The following is a 15666-nucleotide window of genomic DNA, read 5'->3' on the forward strand; positions in this document are numbered from 1 at the left end:
AGATGAAGTATTGGAACTTATACAGCAAATATCAATCGATCCATGAAATGAAAACAGAACACCCAAGTTTTCAGTCGTACGAGCATGGGGAGTCATTAGGTACAAGCATTTTTTCTGTCTTCTTGTGGCAGGGCAAGTCCATGCCGCCACTGAAGTATCATGCCAAAGTCACCAGATATAATACACAACACATTCACACTATACTGACACTAGGCCAACCAGTTCTGTTTCCTTGCTCTGAACTCTCAGTGCTGAGCATTAAGAGAGGAAGCAACCATTTAGTACCATTTGTTGTCTTTGGTATGATCCACCAAGGTTTGATCCTGAGTCTCCCTACTTCAAGGAGGATGCTCTACCCATTAATAGGTCACCGAAGCACCAGCTGTAATTTCACTGCAGCATTGTCAGAAAACTATCACCCAATTACCCACCTCTTGGTCTAGCTTGGCCACCCACTGTGGTAGGTTAGAGTACTGATGAAGGTTGAGATTATCCACAGCTCTCTGTATCTTGGCCAGGATCTCCTTAAACGTCGTGGACACGTACTGACAGTTCTCCAAGGAGCGTACCTCGAAGTCAATCTCCTCCTCCATGGTCAAAAGATCGTCCAGCTACAAGAGCAAAGTGAAAAATAAGGGCCTTCATATACAATGTTCTGCCACATAGTTCGAAGACTTACAGGTTTCATGGATTTTTTTTTTTTTGGTGTATAGGTAGTGCAGAAGAGTTGCCAGCCAGTACAAAATCAGAAAAATTTTATGTGATTCACTATAAATCTTGAAATTCCATGTGATTATTTGGTGAAAAATTCCATCCAGATTACAGCAGTGTAGTTTTACAAAGAACTTGCTCTAGTAGCTCAATTTCAAAAAGCAATGTATGAGCAGATAAAAACGATCATTGAGCTGTGACCACTTAAAAATGTCGTTAATAACTATTCACTAACAACATCAAGGTATACTAAATTTCAATCAACAAAACCACTCCTTCAGCAGACATGAGCAAATCTTTAATCTTCATTCACAACAGATCACAATTATTAGTAAATATCAGAGTTTATCTTTTTTACAAGCGCTTTACATCTACCAAAGAATAATAATTATGATCATTTTACTGTTAATAACTATCTATGTTTATCTAAAGTTATAGCTCACTTTTTTGAATCAGAGCTTGAAACATTTCTGTAGTCTTTGTACTAACCTTTTCCTGGAAGTTGGACACATTTTCAGACAGCCTCTGTACATATGGATCCAGCTTATAAGACTCCCACACCAATCCAGATCCCTGATCAGGTGAAAACATGGTTAAAATGAAAGCCCAATCCATAGATAATTAGCTAAAATTGGGTTTGCAAAACATGGCACAGCTTCATTAAACTAAAGCAAAATTTTCATCCATGTTTGAAGGTTCTCAAGAATTTTCTGATATGTAATATTCTGTGTTTTTTAACACCGTTAAAAACCATTCAGGTTAAGGGCATCCTATGAAGATTATTGGATACTACCTTGGTATGGTAGCTTAAATATCAGTGTACTTCTAACATAATGCAAAATGATTTTTATAAGTGAAAAATCGGGCACTTTAACAGTTTATCCTAAAATAAACTCTTTTTAAGACTATTTATGACTTGAAAAAAAGTTTCAACAAAATTCAAGTGCTTCCCATCATCTTCAAGGGCTAGTGGGACAATTATGAAGGTAATGAAATTATAACAAAATTGTTAAATGCAGGTGTGACACATACCTCAGCAATCAATGTTTGTATTTCTTTCCTCAGGCCAGCCACCAGCAGGACAATAGATGGCCTCTCGTCAATCTGAAATGTTGTCACATTCACGTTAACATCTTCACAAAAAGTCATTCTGAATCATACAAAACTCACTGCAATGTTTATTTTCAACATGTAGGCAACTCCCACTAAAGCTAACAGCAAATTGTTCATCTACAAACTAAAAAAAAAAAAAACTCCTTACATCATTTATTTGAACAGTCATAACATAAGATTACTGTATTTCCCCTAAAGTTTGGTATGTAAAAATGCACTTCCAGAAGCACATAAAGGCCTTGAAGTGATAATTTCTCAGAAAGTACGTAAGTATTTCCTGATCAAAGATCAAAAATACTTCACAAAACATCTAGCCCTACAAGGTGGATAAATCAATAGGAATCAGGCAAAATGTGTCACTTGAAAAATGTTAAATTGAAGTTGAAAATTGAGAGATTTAACAATACAATGTTAATATGCATCTTATAATTACCTTCTCCAGACAACGCTCATAAGTGCGAACACTCTCGTACAGGGAGATGGCAAAAGGGTAAAGCTGATTGGCCTGGTGAGCTTTGTTCACGATCGCCAGAGGCACACGGAAACCCAACCACTTCATGTTCCTCACCTGAAAATACAAACACAACATGAAAGCTTCAAATAAATGTGGATTAAGTTGACTTTCAGAACACGAAAATTCTTTAACAAGAGTTTATTTGGGATTAAATTGATTTGAAGTATTTTAGTCACAGGTTGACTTACTTAAAATGCAAGGTTAAATCTTCAAAAACAGAAGTCAGATGTAGTTCCAAGTTCTACATGACAAGTGAAACTGGTGTATGACACTAGTAAATTTCCTACCTCCTTGGACAACGTGATGATCTCGGGCTGGAAATTCACACAGAGCTTAAGAAGCGAGCCCTTTCCAGTTTGTCGTGACTTGAGGCTCTGGATGCTGAAAATACGGCCAGTTACACCAAGGTTCCTCTGTTGGACCTGATAAACAGCAAGTCAAAAGAGTGAGTGCTTGGGGTTTAACGTCGTACTCAACAATTTTTCAGTCATATGACGACGAAGGAATCCTTAGGGTGCATGCACGTGTAATGTGCCTCCTTGTTGCAGGACGGATTTCCACCGCTCTTTTATTTAGTGCTGCTTCACTGAGACGACTTACCGAAAGCAAGTAAGCAGCCCCGCCCGAGCCATTATACTGATACGGGTCAACCAGTCGTTGCACTATCCCCTGAACGCCAAGCGAGGAAGTTACAACTTCCTCTTTTAAAGACTTAGGTGTGACTCGATCAAGGATTGATCCTGGATCTACCGGTCCCGAAGCGGACGCTCTACCAACTGTGCTATCCGGGCCGGTCAAGTCAAAAGATCATTAGTATATATACACGTGTGTGTGTGTGTGTGCGTGTGTGCGTGTGTGTGTATATATGAATCAATATACCTGTATACTGCGCAATATAGAGACATTAACTATCTGTTACATCACTCAACAAATACAAGTTATTTTATGTTTTCAATTTGACCCATATGTGTGATGCCACAAGTTGGCCACGAGGCCTAATATGAAGATGGAAGTCGGGAGTGACAAATGTACCATAACGTGAGCCAAGAAAACCCATTACAGAAAGTCCATGTAAGGCAATAACGACATATAAATGCATTCTGCTAGTTTTATTTCCATCTGTTATTGTTCTTTTGATATTCTAAAAACCTCTTGTAAGTACTGAATGCCTTTGTATCCTGGTAATGGATAACGATAAGAGGGAAATCCCGCTTTGAACACTGTAATGAAGGAGACAACAAAGTTCTGCTCCAACTTGCACGCAATGAACATTCATGTGTATCAGTAAACAAATCAAAATGTTCATAAGCCATTTCAAAAAACAAGGCATCTTCCTGTTTTCTCACCATTTCAATAATACCACTTTAATACTCCAATTTGAATGTTAGAATAAATCTTTTTTTGAAAGTAGGAGGAAGGTATAAAAATAGGAACGCATTTAATGTTAAGATTGGACAAAATAAAAAAGTGACTTTTCAATTTTATGTTAACTGCATTTTAGTATCCGCTCGACCATAAAACACCAAATAAAATTGCCTTCATTTATAGGTAACGATACCTTTCTTGACCAGTCCTCAAACAGGTCAGTGGTGTTGAGTTTAATACGGAAGCTGTCCCCATCAGCCTTCAGTTTCTGTCCCTCCACATGGTTTTCCCAGCCTTTACCCAGCACGTCCTCCACTCTCTTCATGTACGCCGTGAGCTGTCGCTCAATCTACAACATACATACAAGAGTTCAGAGCAAGCGTTCAACTGAGGCACAAAATCCAGGTCCCAAAATTTGGTGTACATCTAGTTTCTTCTCATGATAATAAGGTGGCACCTGCTAATATAATGTATATGTAACCGTCAAAGCATTCATACTCACAACGGACTAGTGTAACAGATCTTTCACCTAGTTGGACACAGACCCCCATTACAACTTCCGCTTTTCAGTAGGGACGATTGTAGTTCTGTGTATTTTAGGGTGTAAAGTCTTTTTTTGCTGCCAGCCTGCCGTTTTTGGTGTACAGGTGCATGCTTGGTATCAAAATGATGGAAATTGTCTAAGCTTTGGACAGGTATGAGTTTTAATGGTGAAAGATTGAAATTCTGGGCGAGAGGACACAAGGAGACAGGTGGTGATGAGGCTGCGAGTGACGTCCCCTTGGCGTTGCTAGGCACCCCTCCCAGCTGCCGGCATGTAAAGGTCCAGATTTTGACGGTCAACCTATGTCAAGGTTTTTACAGCTTCTTTCTCACAGGCTGGGCCAGGTATGCACCAAAGCTTATTGGCCTCAGAATGTTTGGGACTGAGCTACAGCGCTAAACATTAACATTGTCGCTTATGGAAAACTAATGGGGGTCTGTGGCCTGATCTGTCCACTTGTGCCAAAACATGTAATGTGTCACTGTGTGCTCAGATTTCGCAGCAGCCTGATAATATTTGGTGGGTACATCTGCGATGTGGTTTGCATTGACATGGAACTTGATTGAGCAGTTTTAAAGCTTTTTAATTCTATATTTTCCCCACATATCCATTTTGTCTAAAAATCGGCTAAAACGCTCTGTGGTCAAGGGTAGTACAGGAGTATAAACAGACTGGAACAAACACAGACAATGTTTCATTGTTCCTGGTTTTTAAAATGTCTCTTTTGGGGCTGACATTTGATAAATAATGCAAAATTTGAGTGCTGCGAGTGAAATTGGAGTACGTGGCTGATAGATAGGGTGGTGTGATTAAGGATGGTCAATAAGGCCTTGCATCACATATAAGGGCCCAGCCTCACACAGGTGGATAAAAACACATCAGCAGATTAATTTACTTGGCTAGAGTAGTAGAGAGGGCCAGTGTGCATTTAATTTACAAACCAAGTCAGGTTCCTCCCATGTGTGCCACCACACACTAGGTAAATGTGCTTCAAATCATCCTGCAGGTCACAAAACATTAAAAACAGGCATCTCTGCTGCAACACTGTCTGCTGTTTTGGGCATAGACTTGAAGTGGACAAGGTAAATTTTCCTCTTTAAACTTAAAAATAAACCACTGTAGGCATGTAGTTTTCATTGCATGTGTATATTCATTCCTCTGACAAGTTACATGTGCACTCACACAGTATGTGTGGCGTTGGAACAAAAATGATCAATTTCAAGTTTCTAGCATACATGTGAGTGTGATCTGTTGGAATATTGCCCATGTGAAAATGAGTCTCTGCCCCACCAGGTGTCTGTTTCTCCACCAGAACATAGTACGCTGTTCCTGCGACATCAAGGAGTTTTTGTTTTAGTATCTGGCCCAGTGTGGCATCCACCTCCCTGGGCAACTGGGATTTTTTTTATGTTTCCAATGTCCTCACACACAAGTTAGAAATTAGACAGCTACATATGGCTTTCACATCCTAGTTTAATACCTATTGAGCTTTTGTCTTGGTTTCCCTCTTTAGATCTTGTCTCCCAAACATGGCGTCAGTGAACTTTGCCTGGTTTATGCATATATTGAACTGGGATCTACCTAGGTGAGTGGGGTCTGCTAGCCGTTCAGCTTCCTCAAAGGCCTGACCATTCGGATGCAGTCTTCCACTCCCTTGGCCGACCTAGAATCCCCGTCATTGGTCCGGTACTAGACCATGACACTTACCCCTCCAGCCCCCCCCCTCCCCCCCAACCGGGGAAACGTCACAGGTTTTTCTCATATATGTACGGACAGTTTGAATGTCCATTCCTCATGCCCACCCAGGAACACCCAGTGTGGAACCTGATTACGGATGTAATTTCTCACTGATTATTTGAGGATTTCTGTGTTGTTACAGGTTAAAAAGTATAGCTTTTCCCCTCTTCTTGGGTCCCTTCAACATGTCTTGGGAGGGTTGCCTTGCTGACTGTCTGAATGACCAATGTGCATGTACTGTGTGGCTTTATTTTTGTAAGTGGCAAATTCATATTTCTCCCATCTACTTATCTCTTGTAGATGCCAGTGTCACACTTTGGTGTTTGTTATGTGGAAAGTACTAATTTAGTCTGAGGCAACAACACAGGTGGTGGGATTCTTTTGCACTGTGAGTTGAGGTAAGCCAGCCAACCAATGGCAGCCATGGGGGAGACGGGAAAGGGGGGTAGTGGGGGGGGAGGGTAGTGGGTGATCTTTTAAAGGGTTTTATCATGTGAATCACTATGTAAGAGGGATACTAGTCTTTTCTTTAGCCCTATCCATGGAAACTGTGCCTATGAGCCTATATCAATTTGGATGCATATGTTTACTTTGATGGTGATCAAAATGTGCTTTTCTGGAATTTTGAAACTCCGCTTTGCTACCCACCTGTATCACTTTAAGTTAAATTTTGCACAAAGTTGCTAAAAGGTATGTCCTATATTTTGTAAGTGAATTGTCAGATAAATTACCTGTCTTTTGATATATATTTTGACACTTTTGGCTTTTAAGTATTTTCTTAACACTGCTGTAAACAAGAAAATCTACTTGAAAATCCATAATTTTCTAAACGTTTGTCAATGGAAAATGTAAAATACTTTGTCATTGGAATTTTTCCATTTTTCTTGCAGATATACATACCAGCTTTCCAAAACATTTGACCTGGTTAAGATATTTTGAACGGTATGTGCACTACAGAGCTTTGAACTTCGTGCTTGAGGACGGACAAACAGACACATTTCCAAGATAGGGGTACCCCAAGTTAAATTCCTCCTACTCAAAAGTTTTTGCATGTATCAAGCTGTAACTTTATGTGTGAGGTTTAGAGGTAGTAAGCATTATGTGGTGCAAAAATTATTGATTTTGAAAAAAGTTGGCTGGTGTGATAGGACACAGACCCCCATTACAACTTCCGTTTTTCAGTGGGGACGATTGTAGTTCTGTGTATTTTAGGGTGTAAAGTCTTTTTTTGCTGCCAGCCTGCCGTTTTTGGTGTACAGGTGCATGCTTAGTATCAAAATGATGGAAATTGTCTAAGCTTTGGGCAGGTATGAGTTTTAATGGTGAAAGTTTGAAATTCTGGGCGAGAGGACACAAGGAGACAGGTGGTGATGAGGCTGCGAGTGATGTCCCCTTGGCGTTGCTAGGCACCCCTCCCAGCTGCCGGCATGTAAAGGTCCAGATTTTGACGGTCAACCTATGTCAAGATTTTTACAGCTTCTTTCTCACAGGCTTGGCCAGGTATGCACCAAAGCTTATTGGCCTCGGAATGTTTGGGACTGAGCTACAGCGCTAAACGTTAACATTGTCGCTTATGGAAAACTAACGGGGGGTCTGTGGCCAGTTGGAACACAGATAACATTCTAAAAACGTTACACCTCAAATGTAGTAGGTTGCATCATGCAGATTTGATGTCAATGATTACTCCTTACCTGTCTAGCCCATATGATGGATCCGGACACTGGAGGCAGATCTCTCACTCGACTCATGCGACATGCCTTACTCTGGGCATACTGGACCTGTGGCACAAGTAAGCAGAAACCCGTTTATGTATAAGACAATAATGAATGGCTGGAGTGAGTTGTCACACAAGAAAATAATCCATGTCATTGGTCAGCAAAACAGGTTCTGCATTTTCAAAGCTTAAGACAACTTTTGCTACAAAGTTTTGTGAGCAATTGATAATAATGAAACTTGTTTTATTTTACGAAAGTTTGTCATTCATCCAGGAGAACAATCACAGAAAGATTCTTTCAAATCAACAGTACTTTTGTCAAAGGCATAAAGTTGGTGCCACAACTTCAATAAATAGCAAAAACGAAATCCTCTGGATTTATTTTATTGTTGACATTTTTTTTAAAGTCAAACTTGCTTTGTCATCACAATGTGGCTGAATTATTGGCTTTGTGGCATTAAACTGATTGATGAATTTAGGGTTAGGAAGAAATTCCTGACCAACTTATGCTTGGCATATAGGATAAACAAACCTTGAACTTCTCATGCAGAGACTCAATGTCATCTTTCACACGCTGAATTAGCTGTGTCTGGTATTCTCGGATAGCTCCTCGGATGTGTGGGCGCACAAAGAGTGCATTGAATCGGGAAAATATGCGAAACATCTCATTGGCATTGCGAGCAATCCCTAACTGGTCACGCAGTCTGGCGGTGATTCGGGTCTCAACACGATCTATCCGCTCTTCATATCTAAACATCAGAAAAGATCAATTAGCTGCATCGCACTGAAATTTAAAAACGTATAGACTGACACAACTGCAAGGAAATTTTCCGTTTTGTTCAATCTGATTTAAAAATTCATACTAAGACAGAAGTTAGAAAAAAGCTTATTAATGTAAGACGAACTTGAATGTAAGCCGACACAAATAGATCACGTTTTAAAATACATGAGCTTAACACAGTTAAGGTTAAGTGCAATTCTGTACCTCTTGATGGCTCCCTCCCAGGCATCTGTCCCTTCTTTACTCACATCCAGCCCATCCACTACCTTCACATTCTCGTAGGCTAGGTTCACCTCCTGTCCAAAAAAAAATTTACTTTTATTTCATTTTTGGATTTTTTAGTGTAGGCCTCTCATGAAGTAGGAGGACATAAAATGTCACATTTAAACCAGAAGTATTACTGATGAAAGGAATGAATGATTATGGCTTAATGCCATTCCAGCAGTTTTCCAGCCATACTGTGACGAAATTGATGAAAGGAAAGGTGTACATAGGGTAAACCTTTTTCCAGCCCATCAATCTATTTTAAACATGAACATACACAGTACATCATTCAACTGATGAAGAGTTTAATTAAGAATTAGAAGACAAAATTTCAAAATGCTCAGGTGATCACTGCATGACATGAACTCAATGTTTGATGTGAATCTCAAAGTCAATGTTTCTTTTGAAAGATGGAAGCACACGTATTATTCAACCATTAGATTGTTACCTCAATGGCATTGGCATCAGCAGCTTCATCCACCAGAGGCTCTAACTTCTTTTGAGGCTCATCAGCTGAGGGAGTACCGGCACGGCCGGCAGGGGAAGTTGTGGGGCGCAACACCCGCACTATCACCTGGCGTAGCTGTTCATGCTGACGACGGAACCTACAGGAGAACAAGGGATGATCTGAGAAACAGTGGAACTGACTGAACACTTAAGACTGTTTATCAAATCACATATTCAGTTATTTTGTTCATCTGATATTCACCAAGTACCTGACATACCTCTTGACTTTAAAGCCGCGGATCACACAGCACGCGCTGAATTCGAATTGCGATTTCATTGATCAAGGCCCTGACCAGTATATCTAGCAAGTGCAGTAAGTATCTATGTCAATGAGCCACCTAGGTCATTTAATATACCTTATATTACAAGTACTACAGCCAAAATCAAAAGTGCAATTCTGTATCTATTTTTAGAACTACTCATTACTACACATATTGATATAGAGATATAAGGCAGATAATGCTGTGTTCATGGTCCTAAGTCTATCACTCGCGACATACTTCCTCATCTGATCCAGCCTGGCCTGGAGACGCTTGTGAGCAGGGTTGACCCTCCACACCATCCTCAGGTGCTCTTCCCTCTTCTTCTTCAGCAAGTCTCTCAGCAAGCCCTGGAGACGGTCATACTCATCGTCCCACATCCCAAACACGTCAAAGCAGGCAGACATCACCTAGAATGGGAAAATGGGCCACAACCAATTTAATATTGAATTTAACTGCATATAACTGCAATCTACATAAAATTGTGAAGCATTAGTAGCTGAAAACAGACATTAATGGTCATTTTTAATAGGGACAGCAAGTGCCCGGCAGCAGGACCATCGTCATTCTGCTGATTTTGCCGCAAATAATGATGTCCCTTTAAAGCCATTTTACCAGAAACTTATCGTAGTTATTTTGCAACAAACAATGGCTTGAGGTCCCACTTTTTACAAGCACCCCCTTATAGGGCTTAACAACAGGTTCCCTTCCCAACTGGAATTCAAATATTAGCATTATGTAATGGAATACTTTGCTAAACATTGCGTCCTTTAAAAAGGACCATTTGGTAAGAACACAAACACGCAATGGCCTCACCTTCTCAAACTCATCATATGGAATATGCATCAGTCGACGGGTACCCAGCACCTACAATATATGAAGAAGTCCTTGCTGAAATAACATGCAAATAAGTCCACTCTTCCAAAATATTTATCCATGAAAATTTTGCGTTTCGAAAAAGGTTTCAAACATGTTGGGGGCAAAAAACATTGCTAAAGAACCTGCTTTGTCAGAATAATAAAAATTGTGAAATGGTTACAGTAGCTATAACTATTATAAGCTTTTTCAGTATCTTACAAAAAATTTATCTGTCTGTCTATGATCATGTCATATACCTTAAGCAGCTGTGAGCTGAGATCCCTGGAGATGGCCTCTACCAGACGCAGAGCTCTCTGGATGGGGTACTTGGTGTTGCGGATTTTCCTAAGGTGACTGAAGATGGCTTGGACAGCCTGTCTGATCTTGTCCAGCTCAGTGGCAGACAGCAGGTCATTGAGTGGGAAATCCTTCATCAGAGGGTTGTAGTTGTTCACTGTGGCCATGGCCTGCTTCAAACCTAGATAACGGTTAATGTTCACTGAGTATTTATTTATCTGATTGGTGTTTTTACCCCGTACCCAAGAATATTTCACTTATACGTCGACTGCAAGCATTATGGTGGGTGGAAACCTGGCAGAGCCCAGGAGAAACCCACGACCATCCACAGGTTGCTGACAGACCTTCCCACGTATGACAGAAGAGGAAGCCAGCATGAACTGGACTTGAACTTACACCGACCGCATCAGAGAGTATTAGTTGGATGGGTCAAGCAAATGCATGCTTTTCATTTAAATCAACAATAAGGAACTTTTTCATATGAAATTTGGATGTACAAGCGCTTCCCTCCCTTCACTGCAAGATTGATAAAATAAGCTGTAATTTTCATAGAGATAGCAGTCATACTCAATGATTTGACAAGACAAACGACTAAGTCATGGCTTAGTAATATGTGATTTCAACATTTACTTTTTATCTGTCTAAAGGAAGCTTCTACTGATACTAATAACGTTTATGAGTTTGAATCATGTCATTGCAAGAACTCTTTCCAAGTGGGTAGATGAATGATCAGGATTTTTCCCATAATAACTAGTCATGAAGTTTGTAAATATATACTAGTGAACAAATCACATATAATACTGAGTAAACCTGGATCCATTATGCAACTGACCTGTGTCAGAATCAAAACTGACAGTGGCGTGAAACCTCTTGCCCAGTCTGAGAATGTCCAGTGTTAAGGAGATCTCAGGGCTCTCTCGTTTCTCCTGTATCCTCAGTAAGGCTCTCTCCAGGTTCAGCCAAAAGCTGATCTCCTGCAGGGCAGTACCTGAGCCTGGGTCACGGTCTAGCTTTGTCACCTGTTCAGAACACAACACAAAATACATGTATTACCAATTTTAAACTGGCCCTTCAGTGTTCAAGAGATCATAACATTTGCACTGTCCTAATGCAAAATTGGAGATAACTGCTAATATCTTCAAGTACCTATCATAGTGCGCCAGAGTTTGTACTGAACTGGACAAATCTGTTTTATGCATCTTGCTATGAAACAAAATTTCAACTCTATTGTGTACCAGTGAGATCTAACATTGTATGTTTGCCTATTTCTGTACATTGATGTTGAATTCAAACAGCTGAATGATAACTACAGCACTCTACCATGCATTATAATAGTATTCCAGTGCCCCTGTTTCAGGTCAGGTGCATGATTGAGGTCAATAAAAAAATCTCTTGGAAATCTCTTTTGCTATATACACTGACCACAAGGGTCCCAGTTCTGGCCACTATACAAAGCACAATTATTCGCAATACATGTGCTATAAAGAAGACAAATAAAAGCTAAAGCTCTATACACAGGATGTAAAACTGGGTGTTCCACTTTTTCTCATATTACATGTGCTTTCCTTCTGATCAGCACTACTACTGTTAAAGGAACTGATTGATTTGCCACAAAAATCTGAATGTTGTGACGTTGCAGTAAAGGTGTCTTAGGTGTGCCAGACCTTTTGATCTCCTACCTTCTGGATTTCCCTAATCCATCTGTTAACTCCACTCTGTAGCGCATTAAGGAACTGGGCATCCTCCACTTTGTCCCCGAACTCCTCCACATTAGGTTTTCGGCCTTCTTCTGCACACTTCTTGATCATGGCAGACACTGCTGGATGTACGGTCAGGGTGATCTCAGGGATGTCAATGTTCTGCTGCAGGTGAAGCAGCCCTAACTCTAACTCGGCAATCTTTTTCTCCACGGTGGGTGCCATTTTATCTCCATCTCTGTAACAGGCCAATACTGATTTATTTATCTGACTGGTGTTTTACACTGTACTCAAGAATCTTTCACTTATACGACAGTAGTCCACATTATGGTGGAAGAAAAAAAAGAGGCATAGCCCAGAGGAAAACCATGACCATCCGCATGTTGCTGGCAGACCTTCCCACATATGGCCAGAGAGAAAGCCAGCATGAGTCATTGCACCTCGCTGGCATGCTGACCACCTCTGCCACAGACAACCCCATTGGCATTTAATGCCATGCTCACGAATTGCTTGCTTATAGGACAGTGGTCACATTTAAAGGATAAACCATCTCTTCACTTAAAGCCAGAGCTAAATCGGCGAGGTCTGAAAGTGAACACAAGATTTCCCAAAAGTCACAGGACACAAAGCCAAAAACTTGACCTGTCTGAGCCAATGAAGAATTTTTGTATTGTATCTATAACATTGGACACCGACCCTAAATGATGAAAATTGTTCTTTCCTTTTCTACCATACTAAATACATTATGTAAATGTTTTGACAAAGGAGTTATTCCAGTTTTAATTATACATTATGTCTGCAAATTTCTACAACCTCCTTTATATTCTAATCTTTTCTACTTTTCTACATGATTATCAGTTGATGATATGTTAAGACAGAAAACAACTGTTGACTGGGAAGGACTACCTTTCTGCTTTGCCAGTCTCCTTGATGTAGGACTTGAAGAAAGGAGCCACAGCATTACTAACATATGAATGGAGAGTCTCAAATGGAGAGCCATCACTGAAGTTCATCACTCGCACCTGCGAGGACATGGATTTGTCAGCTTCCACCACTTGTCCACGCTTAATGAGCACCAGGCTGCATAGAAACAAGAAGAAAATCTATCACAGAATACCAGTTCACGAACAGAAATGTTTTAAGACATACAACATACGTTACCAGTATGTTTACATTCTGGATGTCTGAGAAGTATCAAAAAACTATGTATAAACATAACTGATAACATCAGGAAGATATAAGGGGCATGTGACCAGAGTTCCTCTACTACATATAAAGTTAAGCTTTTTTTCAAATGACATATTTTGTTTGATTCTGATCCATTCTCTAGAGTTTTTGTGAGTTTGAATAATTTCTTATCAGTGCTAGCATCAAACATTGTCATTTTATAGCCTTTACATCCTTCTGAAAGTTTGACATTTTTACAGGCCTGTGAGTGATTTACAGTTTACTTTACATTTCCTTAACAGGCAACCAAGCCACAACATAATTCTAACATAAATGAGACCTTAAGACCTATCCTAGCTCACTGACCTGGTGATTTTACTGCTGGAAAAGTGGACATCTGTGGATATGAGATAAGAGAGGCTAGTCTCACTCTCTGCCTCAGATACTTCTTCATCTGAAATGGTACAAAAGACACAATTAGTGGACAAAATAATGACCATGACCACCTGAAATAATCGGAGTTCACTACAGCGTTTTGATACAGGTGATACAGAAAGGTTTCCAAATTACTTCAATACATGATAGGACAATCATTATAAATATTCCAAAGGATTCACATTTGAATGATGTGTGAAATTGCTCAGTTAGGGCCTGTATTACATATGTGTCTGCATACCATGATACTGCATACTGACCATACGTATGCGACTAAATGCTGCCTGAAGGATGGCTGATTAAAAATCATTCACTGAGAGGCAATATAAGCCTTACCAACCATTGTAACACTGGTATACAATGAGAACTGTGTCACAACCTGACTTGTCCCAACTCGAGTGTGGCTTCTGGAGTGAGCCCAAGTTGAGTGGCCAATCTGTCATATCTACTTAAAGGAAGGTCAAGATTTTTTTTTTTTTTTCAAGATTGTTGGTTAAACAGTGTCTCCCTCTATCACTCAGAGAGCCTGTGTCTAACAAGGTTTATTCTGCCGCTTAGCAAAAGATTTATTGGCCATCCTATAGGCATATTTTGGTAGTATGTGTTAGAAGATCTGTTGGTAGTCTTTTAATCCTGTTCACATGGGGGAAGTTAAGCTGCTTTAAATGCAAAAGTGGCTTTGAACCAGTTTGACGTTGTCTGTGTGAATGCAAAGCGGAGGCATTCAATCTGGTTTATTTGCCCCTGCTAGGAATGTGGCTTTAAACCCATTTCTGAAAGCCCATTCAGTGTTTGAGCCAGTTTATTTGTGCCGCGTGAACGGTAACTGGATTAATTTCATCAAATACGCATTTTTAGGATCACAGAGTCACAGTTTCGAGTGGCATTACGTGTGCATTATGTTATTTACCTCAGCGATCATTGATTAGTCGTTCTTGGTACAAAAAATCCCAAACATGGCAGATGGTAGTTTGTTTTGCCCGATTCAACAGTTTGAACGGCTGGATCACTGTTTAAAGATGGTTTACCGATGCCAGCTCCGACATGTTTACGGTTTGTTCGTATCAGGGGATCGGTGGACAAAAAAAAATATGGTAGCATTAGAGCCAGGTTTTTTTTTTAGTGAAATTGTCCACATGGAAGTCCATATGAGCAAAGCTAGGTGTTACGGTGAACGTCCAACTTAGCTTTGGGCTAATGTTAGCAGTATATTACTGGTACTGGTACTGGTATCAGTGTCTATTTCATTTTTGTTCTCTGCTTTTGCATAATAACCATCTAACACTTGGTTAATTGTGTGAAAACACCAAGGATTATACCTTTGCTTGAGGATCTCTGAACAAGCAAAGCCGGTGCCTGAGAATCACTCAGGAATTTTCGGATTTTCTCCTGGTTGGTCGGGTCCTCGACAGCCGCCTTGAAAGCCGGGGAAGCCGAATCGGCTTCTTCCAACAGGGAGGCGACAAGTCGGGAGACATAGGCTGAAAATGTCGAAATGTCTGCAATTGCCTGGGCAACTGGGGCAGACTGGGCTTCTGGTTCCCCAGCTTCAGACATTCTGGATGCTTGCGTTGGCCTTCACAGGTGAAAATGCAGCATCCAAATCTACCACATCATCGCTGTCTGATGTCGGTAAGAAAGATGGCTGCCGCAGTATCCGGGCCCTTTGCTCGTGAGTCATGCAATGAAATGACAAGTGAAA

General features: G+C 40.4%; 1 protein-coding gene across 2 annotated transcripts in view; it reads right to left on the reverse strand.

Annotated features, from left to right (window-relative positions):
* The window catches only part of LOC135468802 (cytoplasmic dynein 1 heavy chain 1-like), a 73177-nt gene extending 57575 nt beyond the window's left edge, over positions 1 to 15602 (reverse strand). The window contains exons 1-18 of one of the 2 annotated variants that reach the window (XM_064747228.1): positions 15284 to 15602; positions 13896 to 13983; positions 13269 to 13442; positions 12345 to 12600; positions 11498 to 11684; positions 10626 to 10846; positions 10327 to 10377; positions 9751 to 9920; positions 9192 to 9348; positions 8684 to 8775; positions 8231 to 8447; positions 7676 to 7762; positions 3897 to 4052; positions 2626 to 2760; positions 2258 to 2392; positions 1744 to 1815; positions 1201 to 1284; positions 432 to 611 (exon numbers count right to left, since the gene is read on the reverse strand). In XM_064747228.1, the coding sequence (XP_064603298.1) occupies positions 432 to 611; positions 1201 to 1284; positions 1744 to 1815; positions 2258 to 2392; positions 2626 to 2760; positions 3897 to 4052; positions 7676 to 7762; positions 8231 to 8447; positions 8684 to 8775; positions 9192 to 9348; positions 9751 to 9920; positions 10327 to 10377; positions 10626 to 10846; positions 11498 to 11684; positions 12345 to 12600; positions 13269 to 13442; positions 13896 to 13983; positions 15284 to 15521 (2700 nt within the window). In that variant the 5' untranslated portion in view covers positions 15522 to 15602. Of the gene's footprint in view, positions 1 to 431; positions 612 to 1200; positions 1285 to 1743; positions 1816 to 2257; positions 2393 to 2625; positions 2761 to 3896; positions 4053 to 7675; positions 7763 to 8230; positions 8448 to 8683; positions 8776 to 9191; positions 9349 to 9750; positions 9921 to 10326; positions 10378 to 10625; positions 10847 to 11497; positions 11685 to 12344; positions 12601 to 13268; positions 13443 to 13895; positions 13984 to 14874; positions 14890 to 15283 lie in introns of those variants that run through there. The other variant, XM_064747229.1, reaches the window with a different exon arrangement.
* Positions 15603 to 15666: the final 64 nt, after the last annotated feature.

The sequence above is a fragment of the Liolophura sinensis genome, chromosome 6 (genome assembly GCF_032854445.1).
Source record: "Liolophura sinensis isolate JHLJ2023 chromosome 6, CUHK_Ljap_v2, whole genome shotgun sequence".
In the NCBI taxonomy this organism is placed as follows: Eukaryota; Metazoa; Mollusca; class Polyplacophora; order Chitonida; family Chitonidae; genus Liolophura; species Liolophura sinensis.